The 15,584-nt window shown below is 51.2% G+C and overlaps 7 protein-coding genes across 7 annotated transcripts; 5 read left to right on the top strand and 2 right to left on the bottom strand.

The window, feature by feature from the left end:
- Nucleotides 1–420: 420 nt before the first annotated feature.
- Nucleotides 421–2,603, top strand: M436DRAFT_70857 (MFS general substrate transporter; the record flags this gene model as incomplete). The annotated part of the gene is made up of 3 exons (XM_013574298.1): nt 421–750; nt 800–2,238; nt 2,573–2,603. 3 exons carry the CDS (start codon nt 421–423, stop codon nt 2,601–2,603), a joined length of 1,800 nt encoding a protein of 599 aa, XP_013429752.1.
- Nucleotides 2,604–3,009: 406 nt separating this feature from the next.
- On the top strand, nt 3,010–3,640 carry M436DRAFT_61759 (MSF1-domain-containing protein; the record flags this gene model as incomplete). The annotated part of the gene is made up of 2 exons (XM_013574211.1): nt 3,010–3,162; nt 3,215–3,640. The coding sequence occupies 2 exons, from the start codon at nt 3,010–3,012 to the stop codon at nt 3,638–3,640; spliced, it is 579 nt and encodes a 192-aa protein (XP_013429665.1).
- Nucleotides 3,641–4,718: 1,078 nt separating this feature from the next.
- On the bottom strand, nt 4,719–5,786 carry M436DRAFT_41898 (calcium-dependent phosphotriesterase; the record flags this gene model as incomplete). The annotated part of the gene is made up of 1 exon (XM_013574154.1): nt 4,719–5,786. One exon carries the CDS (start codon nt 5,784–5,786, stop codon nt 4,719–4,721), a length of 1,068 nt encoding a protein of 355 aa, XP_013429608.1.
- A 673-nt stretch (nt 5,787–6,459) lies between these two features.
- On the top strand, nt 6,460–7,836 carry M436DRAFT_61757 (putative nonspecific lipid-transfer protein, mitochondrial precursor; the record flags this gene model as incomplete). Its single annotated transcript, XM_013574210.1, has 1 exon — nt 6,460–7,836. One exon carries the CDS (start codon nt 6,460–6,462, stop codon nt 7,834–7,836), a length of 1,377 nt encoding a protein of 458 aa, XP_013429664.1.
- Nucleotides 7,837–7,927: 91 nt separating this feature from the next.
- M436DRAFT_41720 (putative heavy metal ion transporter) lies at nt 7,928–8,218 on the bottom strand (the record flags this gene model as incomplete). Its single annotated transcript, XM_013574119.1, has 2 exons — nt 7,928–8,079; nt 8,131–8,218. 2 exons carry the CDS (start codon nt 8,216–8,218, stop codon nt 7,928–7,930), a joined length of 240 nt encoding a protein of 79 aa, XP_013429573.1.
- A 550-nt stretch (nt 8,219–8,768) lies between these two features.
- On the top strand, nt 8,769–11,344 carry M436DRAFT_79755 (BRO1-domain-containing protein; the record flags this gene model as incomplete). Its single annotated transcript, XM_013574395.1, has 2 exons — nt 8,769–8,776; nt 8,830–11,344. The coding sequence occupies 2 exons, from the start codon at nt 8,769–8,771 to the stop codon at nt 11,342–11,344; spliced, it is 2,523 nt and encodes an 840-aa protein (XP_013429849.1).
- A 2,027-nt stretch (nt 11,345–13,371) lies between these two features.
- On the top strand, nt 13,372–15,407 carry M436DRAFT_13783 (uncharacterized protein; the record flags this gene model as incomplete). Its single annotated transcript, XM_013573921.1, has 5 exons — nt 13,372–13,506; nt 13,569–14,544; nt 14,594–14,909; nt 14,959–15,188; nt 15,238–15,407. Coding segments are annotated over 5 exons (1,827 nt in total), but the record flags the coding sequence as incomplete, so codon positions are not given.
- Nucleotides 15,408–15,584: the final 177 nt, after the last annotated feature.

Genomic DNA, 15,584 nt, shown 5'->3' with positions numbered 1-15,584 from the left:
CCATCCAAGTCGAAGCAACTTGTCGCATGTGAACTCTCGCCGACCTTACGTAGCTGCTTCTCAAACTGACGTTTGTCTTGGCTCCAGCTTTCGGACCAACTCCTTCGTTGGCATCTGTGACTATCATGTCAGCATCATGTATATCGTCCAACATCGGCTTCATTCTTCCGACTCACCTTCCATCGGCAAAATCTCGAATCCCCGGTCGGCGATATCGGGAGCAATGGCGGAAGCGGTACGCCGATGCACATAATCGCCCTATCACGAATCGCCTCTGTATATCGATACGCAATGTAGGCAGACGGAATCCGGCACAACGAGACACTACCCTGGAAGTCATGATATGCATTGTAGACTTGTATTTTGTAGGCTGAGATAGGCGATCGATGCTGCTTCATACCTTCTTTTCTGACATACATCATGTCTCTGCCACCACCATCTTCGGAGGAGCTCCATCACGATGAGCCAAGCCGAGGACGGGAAACCACTCATGGACCAGGAGTCCGTGAAACCGCACTTCATGGACGAGACCGAAAACAAAACCGTAGCCATCCCGATGAAGCAGTAGAGTCCATCCACGAGGTCACGACATCAACGTCTCGTGATGAGGATGAAGTCGCATCATCCATAGAGGATATTGATTTGCGAGACGTTGAGGCTAGCATCTCGGAAGCTCCGTATACTGTGTTCACGGCTAGTCAGAAGAGGTTCATTGCACTGTTAGCAGCTTGTGCAGGTTTCTTTTCCGCTGTAAGTCTTTTCGTTCAGCGTATTCGAAACTCATCATTGACTGTCATAGGTTTCGGCAAATATATACTTCCCGGCTCTCAATTCGCTGACTAGGGACTTCCAAGTCTCGCCGACACTCATCAATTTGACTTTGACGACATATATGATCGCACAAGGCATAGCGCCAGCTATTATGGGAGATCTAGCTGACATGGTCGGTAGACGGCCAGTATACTTTGTATGCTTCGTCGTATACATTGGCGCCTGTATAGGCATTGCACTATGTCAAAACTACGTCTCTTTGCTCATCTTGAGGTGTCTGCAGAGCTGTGGAAGTGCTGCAACGATTGCACTAGGTAGTGGCGTAGTTGCTGACATCGCAACAAGCGCCGAACGAGGTATTTACATGGGATATGTGACCTCTGGTCCTATGGTCGCTCCGGCGTTAGGACCTGTGCTGGGAGGCATTTTGGCCCAATTTCTGGGCTGGCGATCTATATTCTGGTTCCTGGTCATTCTCAGTGCCTGTTACTTGGTGCCATTCCTTATAGCTTTTCCGGAAACTTGCCGCAACGTGGTTGGTAATGGGGCAGTCAAACCTCAAAGCTGGAATCGATCACTCATGAACTATCTTCACGACAAGAAGGCTGCCAAAGCACCGGCTTTGACACGCACAGTCACCCGCGAAAGCGTTCGTCTCGAAGAAGCTCGTCTGATAAAGGCCCGAAAGCTACGGTTTCCAAACCCACTCAAGACACTCAAGATAGTGTTTGAAAAAGATACGGGGCTGCTGTTGCTCTACAACTCGCTGGTGTACACGGCTTTCTACGATGTGACGGCCAGCATGCCGTATCTTTTCGGCAAGATTTACAACTACAACGATCTTCAGATCGGTCTTTGCTTTATTCCGTTTGGAGTTGGCTGTCTAATCGCGCCAACTCTAGGCGGAAAGCTTCTTGATTGGAACTTCCGACGTCTGGCTGTCAAACATGGGTTTCCTGTCGACAAGAAACGAGCTACTGATCTCAAAGACTTCCCTCTTGAGCAAGCTCGCATTCAAGTCACGTGGCCACTGGTGGTCATTGGCGACGCAGCCTTGCTTTGCTACGGATGGGTGATGCAAGTGGAGACGAATCTGGCGGCGCCACTGGTTATGCTATTCTTCATTGGACTCTGCTTGACAGGATCTTTCAACTGCAATTCTGTCATGCTGGTTGATCTGTATCCACTGAGTCCGTCGACAGCCATAGCTGCCAACAACCTTGTCCGCTGCTTCATGGGAGCGGGTGGTACAGCCATCATAATCATCATGATTGAAAGCATGGGCAGAGGGTGGTGTTTCACCTTTATAGCAGGCGTAGTGATGCTGTTCTCGCCTATTCTGTGGATACTCAGGTATCATGGACAAGGATGGAGAAATGCGAGGACGCAGCGACTGGAAGAAGTGGCAGCGAAGATCAAGCAAGCTGAGCAAGAGAAGGACAGGGAATTGCAAGCTCAGGCCGAGAAGTAGCATAGACGCCCGGGATAAGGCGAGCAATCATGATGACATATACGGGCCTCTTAGCACAGCACCTTGATGGACTGCGGTATAGATCCACTCGTCCGTCTCGTGGTCAGCATTCGGATGAAGCAGAGTTTCAGATCTATCGGTTTAGAGTTTAGAGTTGCTGGATGGACGAGGAAGAATCGGAACCTCCGCAAAGACCGCTTTCACATGCAAACTCGAGTCGGCCGCCGCAACAAAGGAGAAGACGAGGATTATCTCTGTCAGATGCGGAAGGGTGTTGTGTCTGGTATCACCCGAACGGCATGTGTTCGAAATGCATGGATATAAGTATAGATCAGCAAAAGATGACAAGTTGCACGAGTGAGATGAAGAGAATGATATGCAGTGGGCGCGTCCAGACTTGTCGAGATCGGCGGACAACGATTCAGGAAGATTTTTGGCCACAAGCACAAGCCGCGCGCGCCAACAAAGACCGAAACTCGCAACGTGAAGGCTGTTTTTCCCATCGTCCTTTCCTGCTTGACTCTTTCTTCAGTAACGAAGCACACGACACCAGCGAACGACTCTCGTTTCTGCTCACGCGACATCTGCATCTGCTGTTCTTCCGTCGACGCTCTGCCAGCTCTTCAGCAACCCGCAAACCGCAAAAAATCCCAAGGACCAACAAAAGGCCCCAACGCTCCCTCCCGTCCGTCGGCGACCAGTCCGCGTTTCCGTATATCTAGCACTCTCTCGACCTTTATCGCTCGTCCAGTCGCTTTTTCGCAGCAATGAAGTTTTTCGAGTCGCAGCATGAGTTTGACTACTCGTGGGAGGAGGTCTCGACTGCAAACTGGCGCAAATACTGTCCGTGGAACGATAAGAGCACCCACGTTATCGCTGTCGACACTATTTCGCGTCATGTAGACCCGACCACTGGCATTGTGAGTCTGCATTGATTCCATCTGCAAGAACAACTACTGACTCCAACGATAGCTCCGCACCGAACGTCTCATTACCTGCAAACAATCCGCACCAAAGTGGCTTAGTACCTTCTTCGGTGGCCAGGAGGTCTCCCAAGTCTACGAGACATCCTACGTCGACCCTGCCGCCAAAAAGGTCACCATGTGCAGCATGAACATGACCTTCAACGATCTCCTCTCCGTCCGCGAAACTGTCGTATACCGTCCCTCGCCCGCCGGCCCTACCTCTCGCACAATCTTCCAACAATCCGCTCAAATCACTGCCTTCTGCGGCGGTTGGCAAAAGATCAAGAACAGCATCGAGGACTTTACCGTCGAGCGCTTCAAGCAAAACGCCATCAAGGGCCGTGAAGGCTTCGAGTCTGTGCTCGAGATGAGCAGAAAGGTGTTTGCCATGGAGAGAGAACGCCAGCGCCTTGCCGTTGCTATTGCGGCATAAGTGCTTTCTCGCCCTTTCGGCCCTGGCTTTTTCTCTCCACTGTTCATGCCGTTTATTCTTCGACGGCTTTATACCCCGTCTTGCGTTCTAGCGATTGGTGTTCCATGGCGTTTTTCTTCTTATCTGCATGGGACAGACGATATCCCTTCTTCTCACTCACAAAATGGCGGCGTTTCCCTTCTTCTTTCCCAATATACCAACGACACGAGGTCTCCGATGCATCAAAAAGTTTCTTGTTTCTTGCTTTCTGCTCTCTAGAGGATTTCCATCTAGATGGTCTGCCCTTTCCGCTCTGCTGTAATATAGCGATGGACTATACTCTCTTAGCGCATAGACGATGTTAATGTTCTGTCAGAATACATACGATCTACTCTTCCAGCCTTCGATCTCTCTGCACTGGTCTGTTTGTTGACATATTGACCGTGCTTACTGACTGGCCTGGATTCTACTTGTGAAACACGGTACGTCTGATGATCACAGTAGGGACTCTAGAGTGGGAAGGAGCGACTGCTCGTGCCTGCCATGTCATAGGGGCGTGCCTGATTGAAGGAAGGCGCGTAGTCGACGTGATACATGGAAAGAGCAATCAGGCCTTCTTCCTTGTTCCTGGATTATTATCAGTTGACCACACGATAGACCAAGGGGTTGCTTTGGCCATGATCTGCTCTCTTCCAGTAAGATGAAGGTCATCATCACAAGATTATCATAACCTCTGCGTAACACCGCCCTCTAAAGTCTTAGTGCCTTACACATACCTCACAGAAAGGTTCTTCGTATAAACAACAGTTGCCTTCGTGCATTCTTCTCGATCCTTACAACACTCTTCAATCGATACGACAGCATGTCTAGCGCCAATGTCAATGGACTATTGTATGTGCGACAAATCACGATTCAGAGTCTTTTGCGCTGTCCTCGAGTCCCACTTTTCGTAGTGACTGGCGGCTCTGATGTCTGTTGCAGCGATATGAAGCGAATAGGCCATGGCAATGCAGAGTGTTTATTAGTATGTTTAGGGTAGGAGTAGGGCCCAACTGTCAAAGCTATGGTAGCCCATAAACACAACCCTTACACCTCTGTCCTACTCACACTCAATGCTGACCAAAGTACCTTTGGCCCCAAGTTTACACAAATACAACTCTTCCTCCCCAAACATCCACATCCCTTCCTTACTCCAACAGAAGTTAGCCACACAGCCTCCCGTCACAATCTTTCCTATCAATGTTCCTTGAGGACTCCACACATGCACACCATCACCGCATCCCGAATACACGTTCCCTTCTTCATCGCACTTGATCCCATCAGGCACCCCTGCATCACAAAACGCAAAAGTCTTGCGATTACTCAACGTAGTGCCTTCATCGCAGACATCAAAGACGTAGATGGTAGCAGGTAACCTAGGATTCATAGAAAAGTTATGGCCATCCTTGGGACCACCATGAGCTTGACAAGCTCCCGTATCCGTGACATATAGTTTTTTATAGTCGGGAGAAAAGCAAAGGCCATTGCACTGCACAAATCCATCTGCCACGCACCAAGTGCGCCCTGACGAAGGATCAAAGCGATAGATCTGGGAAGGCAAGTCGGGGGAAGGGCGAAAGGCTTGTTCGTAGCCATAGGTGGGATCGGTGAACCAGATATCGTCGTTGGCGTGGTGGATAACAACGTCGTTGATGCTGTTGAAAGGTCTGCCTTGGAAATTGTCGAGTAGGGTTTCCGAGGTGCCTGAGATGGGGTCGGTGAGCACCAAGGCAGAAGGGTTGCTCATGTCGCCTTGACAGCAATACAGGACTTTGTCTTTGTAGTTGCAAGCGCCGTTTGCTTGTACTACACCTTCAAAGTCATCGTCGCTGACTTTGAGGGAAGTGGCATCTACAGAGTATAGAGCGATGGGGTCACAAGTCTGGAAGTTTGCGGTAAAGTAGACGCGGTTGGTGGATTTGATGTACACGCCTGCTTCGTGTGCAAATTGGTAGTCGCGACTTTGGACTTGGGTGATGCTGGGGTTGGAACCGAGGAGCTTTGAGAAGGAGGAGTCGTAGATGCGGAAGCCTTTTCCTTGGGACAGCTGTTTGCCGTAGTTGATGTCTGTGGCCAGGCGTTTGAGATCTACGTGGATGGTCTCGGTCTTGACTTCCAGTGGGCTCATGGAGGGATGCTCCGGCTTGTGAGCGTCGGTTGGGAGTTGTCCTGACATGATGGGCTCCGAGCTTGGATATGTATTGAGCTAGGGTCTGGCGTGTCACGCTCAGTCGTTGTTACTTGGAAGCAGTCTCGCTCTATCACTCAAACAAGTAGGATTGACGAGGAAATCGATACGGATAATAGTATGTAGATTACAATGAGGTCTCAATCTCCTTTTCTACGAGTAGTGAGGCTCAGTCGGCATCTGCTCCACGTCGAACGCCGAACATCTCATCGTATCGGCTCCACATTGATATACAGACAAGAAACACATACAGCAGATTGCATTTCGACAATGGACCTGCTTCTGCTCTCTATGCTATGTTCACTGGTATAGGCCGATCACCGCACCAGATAGAGATGCCGCGGATGTACGGAGTTCGTTTTTAGTCGGTTTACTTTCCTTGGTGGGATTTGGTGGGGATAACTGAACTAACCAAAACCAACTCATGGATGGATGGAACCTCGGCATCTGAGAGCTCTCTCCACTTCTCCGCACTGTTCGTTCTCCGCGGTACAACCGCTACCTGAATGGTCAAAGGTCGAGTTCGCTGTTGCGATTTGACAAGACTTGATACGACGAGTTGCACCCAAGCAAAGTCATAACAAGAAACCGAACAACACAAACAACCAAGATCATGGGCAAGAAACCAGCAGCACCATGCTACGTCCTCGGCGTTGGCATGACCAAATTCATCAAGCCTAGAGGCAAGGTCGACTACACAGAGCTGGGCTTCGAGGCGGGAGTAAAAGCCATGCTGGATGCTCAGATCAATTATGATGACGTGGAGCAAGGCATAGCATGCTACTGCTACGGTGACAGCACCTGCGGCCAGCGAGTCTTCTACCAGTTCGGCATGACCCAGATTCCCATCTACAACGTCAACAACAACTGCAGCACTGGATCCACAGGTCTCAACCTTGGCCGTACCATGGTTTCGAACGGAGCCGCGGATTGTGTTCTAGTAGTTGGATTTGAGAAAATGTTCCCAGGCTCTCTGCAAAGTTTCTTTCAAGACCGGACTAATCCTACCGGCACGACTGTAGACATGATGAAGGCAACCAGAGGCATCACCAACGCTCCTGGTGCCGCTCAAATGTTTGGCAACGCCGGAAGAGAGTACATGGAGAAGTACGGAGCAAAGAAGGAAGACTTTGCTGAAATTGCAAGAGTCAATCACGAGCACTCGAAGCGTAATCCTTACTCACAATTCCAAGACGAATACACTCTGCAGCAAGTCATGGACTCGACATCGATCCACGAACCTTTGACCAAGTTACAATGCTGTCCTACCTCTGATGGCGGAGCAGCCGCTATTCTGGTATCTGAAGATTTCTTGAACGCCAGACCTCATCTCAGAGAGCAAGCAATTCTCATCGCTGGCCAATGTCTTGCCACTGATGCTACCTCTCTGTTCTCGCGTAGCAGCATCGACTTGATGGGCTACGAAATGACGAAGAACGCGGTCAAGGTCGCTCTGGCCGAAGCAGGTGTCTCCATCTCGGAAGTAAAAGTCTGCGAACTGCATGACTGCTTCTCGGCTAACGAGATGATTGTGATCGATGCACTCGGACTGAGCGAACATGGCAAGGCACATGAGATGGTGCGCAAAGGAGACATAACTTACGGTGGAAAGATGGTCATCAACCCTTCAGGAGGACTCATTTCCAAAGGTCATCCACTCGGTGCCACGGGCATTGCACAATGTGCAGAGCTAGTCTGGCATCTGCGTGGGTGGGCCAACAACCGTTTAGTCAAGGATACCACGGTAGCATTGCAGCACAACCTTGGGCTGGGAGGAGCTGTAGTGGTTACGGTGTACAAGAGAGCAGACGGCAAGACAAACGAGTCGGTGGACTCACAGACGGTCGGACAGAAGAATGGACTTGGATACAACCCGGCGGTCGAGGCCAAGGGCTTCAGCAGAGAACAGGCAAACCGAGTACGCAGCAAGCAGCACAAGAGTGACTGGGCGCTGGCAGACACGGGGCGTAAGGTGGAGGCGCGATTCTGAGGAAAGGTGGGACCTGCCCACGGTTTATGTGTGATTACGAAATAGCTCAAGCAGAAGGTATCCGAATATGGTTCATGATGTATCGTGTTGGTTAGACAGCTTGGGGTTGGCCGTCGGCCTCAGCTGAGTTGACCTTCTTTCCGGTCTTCTTGATCTTCTCCAGCACAGTGTTGTAGTCGAGGGAGGGTTCTGTGATGACGAATGCGGTCTGGCTGTCGAGGGAGACGTCGAATGACTTGACACCTGAGACAGGGATGAGTATAGTGGTGGGCACAAGAGGAGGTGTTTACGAACCGTCGAGCTTCTTGAGGACACGCTCAACTGCACCTGAGCAGCCGCCGCAGGTCATGGTGATGTTGAAGTTATAAGTGTGGTCCGACATGGTGTGTTTGTGAGAAGGCTAGTGTGGAAGAGCGAGAAGAGCAAAGGAGAAGCAGCGAGTTTATGGGGAAGCAGTAGTGAGTTGGACAGAGAAGAGTGTCAGCTGAAGGTGAGATTGTAGGGAAGGAGGGATGGCGTGCTATGCTGTGTTTCGGACATTTGGACAGGAAGGTGCCAAGAGCTTGATTACATGTTCCAGGCCCCGTCCCATTCACCGGCGGCAGAGACCTTGTGCCTGCCCTCATGTCGTAGCTTTGTTGCATCCGCCTTACTGTCATGCCATACCTGAATTACAACGAATACATCGAGTCCATCCTTCTAGCTTCGTTGCCATTGTTGAGTCTATGTGTGATGAACTGCAAGTGACTTGGTGGTTGGACCCCACGAACGAGCTGCAACGCGCGCCACACGTCGGGCTGAGCCACAAGTTTCCCACATGACGTGCAAGCCATCAACAGCAAAGACACTTTTGATCTTTTGCGCACCTCTAGCACCTACGACCTCGTACGCCGACTTTACAGGCTACGACCTCGCAGGCCGACACACTCACCATGGCTTCGTATGTTGTGCCCGTCACCCGCTTCATTCCGCCCATATCACTGACATGAACAGGAGCAACATCTTACATCTCCCCTTCCGCCGTACGCACAATGTGTCCATGGCCGAAGCCATCAAGCGATACATCTCGACCAAATACGATCAGCACCCGGACATGTTCACTACAGATCTCGAACAGATAGACCACCTCAGACATGCCGCCGTCCACGCCCTGGAACCCCATACCAGCGGTGTCCGTAAGCTTCAGCAGTACGCCGCTCAGCTCGTCTGGATGGGCGCCAAGTTCCCTGTCGACATCGGTCTAGACTTCATCTGGTACCCTGCTCTAGGCTACAACACCCAACGACCCATCTCTCAAGACAACATCCGTTTCGAACTCGCCAACATCCTCTTCAACCTGGCCGCCATGTATTCCCAACTGGCCATGTCTTCCAATAGAAGCACTGGTGACGGCCTGAAGGCTGCCTGCAACTACTTCTGTCTATCTGCTGGTGTTGTTTCACATCTGAAGACAACCATTGTTCCAGACATGAGGACTTCTCCACCCGAAGACATGGACACCTCTACCCTGGAAAGCTTGGAATACCTCATGCTAGCCCAAGCCCAAGAGTGTTTCTGGCAAAAGGCTGTAAAAGATGGTCTCAAAGATGCTAGTATCGCAAAGCTCGCTGCTAAGGTCAGCGACTTCTACAATGAAGCCAGTGATTGGGGTATCAAGAGCGATTCTGTCAGTAGCGAATGGATCCATCATATGAACGCCAAGCATCATCACTTTGCCGCTGCTGCACAGTACCGTGCTGCTTGCGACTGTCTCGAGAAGAGAAAATATGGCGAAGAGGTGGCCCGTCTCCGCGACAGTCTAAAGTGTGCTGATGAGGCTTTGCGCGAGGCCAAATACGTCAACAAGGCTGTTCAGGACGATTTGAACGGCCTGAAAGCACGAGTCTCTGAGGATCTCAAGAGAGCTGAGAAAGACAATGACATGATCTATCTCCTGCCGGTGCCACCCAAGTCTGAGCTCAAACCGCTCGACAGAGCGAGCATGGTTACTGCTAGAGTGCCCAAGGAAGTCTCGGAACCGTTGACTATGCTTGGGGATCACGGGGAACTTGGCAGACCACTCTTTTCGAAACTCGTCCCATACTCGGTCCACGTTGCAGCTAGCATCTACGTCGATCGCAGAGATCGTTTGGTGAACAACACTGTTGTGCAAGAGCTTGAGAACCTCACTGTCGAGATACACGAGCTCTTGAAGTCGATCGGCCTTCCTGGGTCTTTGCAGGCTCTCGAGAAGCCACTTGGCCTTCCTCCGAGTGTGGCCAGCCATGCTGAGGAGGTCAGACAGATGAACGGTATCTACAGACTCCACAGTGCCATGGCCGATACGGAAAAGCTGAAGAACAGCGACCGCGCAACGTATCAGGAAGGTGTGGAAATGCTCCGCTCAGAGTCAGCCGAGGATGATGCCGCGCGACGCAAGTACGGGACCGACAGGTGGGCAAGACCGCCATCAAACGAGGCGTCCCGGAAGCTCTACTCTCAGGTCACCGAAATTGATGGATATCTCAAACAAGCCGGCAACAGTGACAAACTCGTTCAGAAGAAATTGAAGGACAATGAAGCATTGATCAGACTACTCGCTGGTACCGATCGCGATCTTGAAGACTACGTTCCGAGCAGCCGGCGTGCAACCATGACCACCAAAGTCGAGAGGGAAGCAAACAACCTTCGAGCTGTACTCAATGACATTGCCCGTTTCGAGAACCGCCGCAAGCGTAAAATCGAAAATATTCGAGCAAAGGCCAAGGCAGATGATGTTAACGCTGACCTTCTGCGCGAAGCCGCGCGTCTTGAAAGGGAATATCCAATGCAAACACTCGAGGCAATCCAGTTTGAAAGTTTTTTTGATCAAAGACTAGAAAACTATACCGCCGACCGTAACGACATAAACGCGGAGAGAACCGAACAGGACGACCTACTGGAGCGTGTCCAGCAAGCGAACAGCTCATTCACTGTAGCAAGAAAGGGGGACACTTCCACAAAGGATCGTGAGCAAGCTTTGCAGAACCTGGAAAATGCTTTTTTGGCTTATAAAGAGATTATATCGAACCTTGAGACTGGGCGCAAATTTTACAACGACCTCGCCAGTATAGTCACGCGCTTTCGGGACGACTGCCGCAACTTTGTCTACCAACGACGCGCGGAGGCTTCATCCCTTGAGGACGATGTGAGCACATCCATGGCTCAGATGAGTCTACAGAATGCCAACCAGACCAACCTGCGACAACAGAAGCAACAGGAGACGTTGATGAACCAACAGCAACCCCGTGCGACACCACGGACAGGGCCACCGCTGGCAGCGCCTCTACCTACTAGAGCCAATATTGCTCCTCCCCCAGTAGCAGCGACCGCATCCCCCACACCTGGTATGTGGACGCCAGAGATGGGTATACGGTTTGGCGGACAAAGCGCTGCGGCATCGCCCACAACCAATAGTGATGGCGCTCCGAAGCCGACGGCGCGCGACAAAAGGTGGGACCCGACCTCGCAGAATATCCAATTCAGGTAGGCGCATTTGTTCGGATGCGGTCTTGGGACAAATTAAGCGTTCAAAGCCAACAACTTCCGGCACTGGCCGGAGAGCGATTAGGGGTAATGTACGGTATGTTGTGCATGCAGAGTCAACCGATGGCACCTGATGTGTTGAGACAAGGGCTTGCGGCTCTTGTGGGGTACACCACCGAGCCCTCTGGGCAGCGGAGGAGTCATTCTTGCATCGAGCGTTCGGTAAATCTGATCTGGGCTGGATCGTCCGTTTGTTCGCAGCACAACCAAGACCGTCTTGAATAGAAGATCCTTGACGGCTTGGTGTCGTGGTGTTGCTAATCTCGATTTGGAAAGCCGTTGTAGTTCTGGTATGAGGCGCCTGGCTAGTTGCGACATCGAGGAGAGACAAAGACGGTACACCACATACAGTCTCAGCGCTCTATTTCCGGGCACCTGGCACCGGGCTAGTTACCAGAAAATTCTAGGTGACGTTTACCGAGGTTTTGGGTCACAACCCCGGGTAGTCCTTCCCTCGCAAACGGCGCGCACTCCGAGCTGAGATTCTACTCTCGAGTACCAAAAGATGATCCACATTATGCTCAACCATTTACTCGGAAGCATATCTTCATGCGTGTATCACCATCTGCGGTTGATATCACGACCCATGTTTGCATGTGGACTGCAGTGATGTGACTAAGAATGTGTCTTGAATGGCCTTAAGAGAGGCAAGCTAGACAGAGGTTTTCACTCTGCGCGGCGCAAACCTTTGAACAGCACAGCGTTCTGCCAAGAAAAAGAGTCACAGTAACCCTGAGGTTGACCCACATATGACTCGTGATGAACGCAAGGTACGAAATACATACGGGTACGCACGCAGGGCAAGCAGATCCCTATGCCTTAACAGTCCATATGGTCCAGAAGTTGTAGCATCTGGGCCGTGTGTCGGATTCTTCTTCTCCGCAAGTCGCTATGCCCTTTTCCGCAGTTGCACGCAAGGTACGAGAAGGAGCTTGCAAAGGAAGTGTCCCTAGAACGCTGCATCGAATATCAGACGTTACTGACAGCAAAGATATGCAGAGAGGCCAAGGCTCAAGCCACAGTGAATGTGGAAGATCTCCGACTCGTGGGTATCGTGACCTCTTGGCTCAGTTGAACCACGAGAGCAGCCAGACCGAGGCCCTATCACTTCAGCTCAATCGCAAGCCTGAACTCAAACAAGCCTCGAACGCATGGACCAGTGGCTTGACGAGGCTGCGGCCGAGTACCGAAGACTTGCGTCACTGGTCGATATTCAGTACAAACATAGTTTTTGCTGCTGCTGCTTCTTCTCCGGTGGAGCCGTCATTTGCAACAGCCATATCGTACGGAGTTTGCAAACGGACTCAAGATGGAAAAGTCGGCGGATCGGCGTCGCGCCAAGTCGAATATCTTTCGTCTCTGATTTCCTAGCATTCGCAAACCGGCAATCTCGGCGCCGACAAGCCACGCTGCACGCCACTCACACCCACGCAACCTTGCACACGCAGCAGGTCTGCGGCCTCAACTTCGAATTCAACCTGGGTTCTGCCAAGCTGCGTTCAGCAACAGTGTTTGCGCCTGCTACGTGCCAAGAGGGAGCGTTGCGTGCCCTTCGAGACTGTCCCATCTTTTCGTTCCATATTTGTCACCGACGATCGTGCGTTTGGTAGCATTTCATGTGTGATGTGCATATCCCACACGGTCGAGGCTACCCGCTCTGCTTATTCGTATGCCATTGACTAAACCATGGCCAAGCCTCGCAACTTACCTCCCTTATTCCCACAGTCTTAGCATCCGACTGTTCTTATTCAGCGACGTTGTCCGGAGTCAGTTGTGTCTCCATAAACTCACCGTCGCGCCTTCCTTCTGTCAATTTACCTTTCCTGATTACTTACCTCTATCCACGTAACTTTTTCCTTCCAAGCTTACCTCGTCTCATCTTCCTTTCCCTCAATTCAATTGCTCTTTCTTCATTCTGTAGTTCTCACACTCCAAGGCTACCTTTTTGCTCATTGCGACTATTGACCTGTGATGCCCCCAAGAACGATCCTTCCAAAAGATGAACAAGGTTCAAGCGACGGATTAGCCAGCATGGCACCTCCAAAATCCGCAAAGCGAAAAGCCGTTTCCTCTGCTTGTATCCCATGTCGCAAACGCAAGAGCAAGGTCGGTCGCATTCCTTCGACATCCAAGCAATTCAAGCTCTTACTGATTTAATTGTATCACAGTGTGATGGAGGCCTTCCTTCCTGTTCTACTTGTATGGCGGTCTACCGTACAGACTGCAGCTACGACCAAGACACGGACCACCGGCGCAAAGGCGCACTTCGAAAAGACATAGCATCTCTACAAAACAAAAATACTGCACTTGATGTCGTCATCAACTCCTTGTGCGCTCTCCCAGAAAATGAGGCTACTTCGCTGTTCCATAGTCTTCGCCGCGGTGAGAGATTGGACTGCTTGGCCGAAGCCATCAACGCTGGAGATACCGAAAAACTACGAACATTAGATACCGAGCTCTCGGGCCCTTCAGGAACTCCGGGAGCCACTTTCCACACGCAAGCTCCTTCAACGCGAAACGAGTCGTCTCGCAGTCCTGTCGACGGGAAATGGAACGATGCAGGAAGCCAGAGCGCGGCAGCCGAAGCACCATCATCTTGGTTCCGTATACCACAAGACGCCGAATTCGTGGATCATCTGCTCAACCTCTACTTCTGCTGGAGTCATCCTTTCTTCTGCTTCTTCTCCAAGGACCACTTTTTGAGGGATATGGCAAGGGGTTCGACCAAGTACTGTAGTGCTATGCTAGTCAACGCGGTACTTTCAGTCGCCTGCCAATACTCTGATCGACCTGCAGCACGCGAAAGAGCAGGAGATTACTTCTTTGGCGAAGCCCAAAGGCTTGCCGAGAACATCGGTGCGGCAGAACTGACTGCTGTACAAGCTATCGCAGTAATGGCAGTAAGAGAGGGATCCGCAGGCCGTGACCACATCAGCTTTCGTCTCGTCGGAAGAGCTGTGCGCCTTGCTATGGAAATGGGTCTCCACTTAGCAGAGACCACTGCAGGAGAACCAAACTTGCGGTCTAGCGAAATTGACATCCGGAAGCTGACTTTCTGGGGTGTCTTCAACTGCGAGATGATATGTTGTCTGTCGTTGGGCAGAGTATCTTCGATCCCTAAGAACGCGATTGAAATCGACAAACGTATGTTCCCAGATCCGGAACGGTTGAACCGGTGCTAATAGGTTGACAGCTATGAACTCGGAGAAGCTGGATGCATTGTTCTGGCAACCATACGAGGACGCCAACTTGCCAGTCAGTCCCAGCGCCATACAGCCCATGAAGTGTCTACTTTTCCACAGCATCCAGAGCAAACTCTCTGAGATGATCAACGATATCAACCTCAACCTTTACGCACCCAGAGAAAGATTTACGCCTCGACGACTGGCGTCAGCATACCACCAGTACCAAACGTGGTACAGTGAATTGCCCGAGATGTTCCAGCTCCAAAACACAGCAATGCCCCACGTCATTGTGCTTCACATGTACTATCATCACTGCGTGCTACAGTAGGTGCCTCCCAGACATTTTATGTCGACTTTTGCTGACCACTGGTAGTCTCTTCCGACCATTTATGAAGCTTGATCTCTCAGACATCGGACTCTTTCCCCGCGAGCTAGCGACCTATTGTGCCACAGAGATCTCTAAACTTATGAACGCACTCCGCGGAATGTACGGACTAAGACGAACGTCCCTAGCCGTTAGCCCCATTGTTCTGTCGGCCAGCACAGTCCATCTTATGAATCTTCCTTCTCAAGGCGCAGCAGTCCAGCTTACTCAATCAATGCGTAAGTTGTTCCCCATCATCCTGTCGGCAATACACTAATCCCACATCAGAGGATCTCGATACGATGTCTGTGAACCATCGTTATGCCTCGTGCTGTCTGGAGGTAATCAATCGACTTGCGAACCAGTGGGGTATCAGATTGCCTGAGGCCACTGCCAATCTCGCACCCTTCCGATCTCCGGACATCAATCAAGCCGTGCCGAACATGGCACTGTTCTTCACCCAAGCTACACTTAGCAATGAGTCTATGGATTCATTGGTCGCTCCTCCCTCTCACAACCTCAGGCACGATTCCGGTAGTATATTCGAGCCGTCCTTCGCCCCGCATAACATGCCCATTCTACCGACAAACAGCCAACAAGCTATGAGTTCGGGTTCACGACACAGCATGCACTCT

Source organism: Aureobasidium namibiae, assembly GCF_000721765.1.
Source record: "Aureobasidium namibiae CBS 147.97 unplaced genomic scaffold scaffold_4, whole genome shotgun sequence".
NCBI classification, from domain to species: Eukaryota; Fungi; Ascomycota; class Dothideomycetes; order Dothideales; family Saccotheciaceae; genus Aureobasidium; species Aureobasidium namibiae.
Note: the sequence above shows the minus strand (reverse complement) of the source record. Positions and strands in the feature narration are given on the sequence as shown.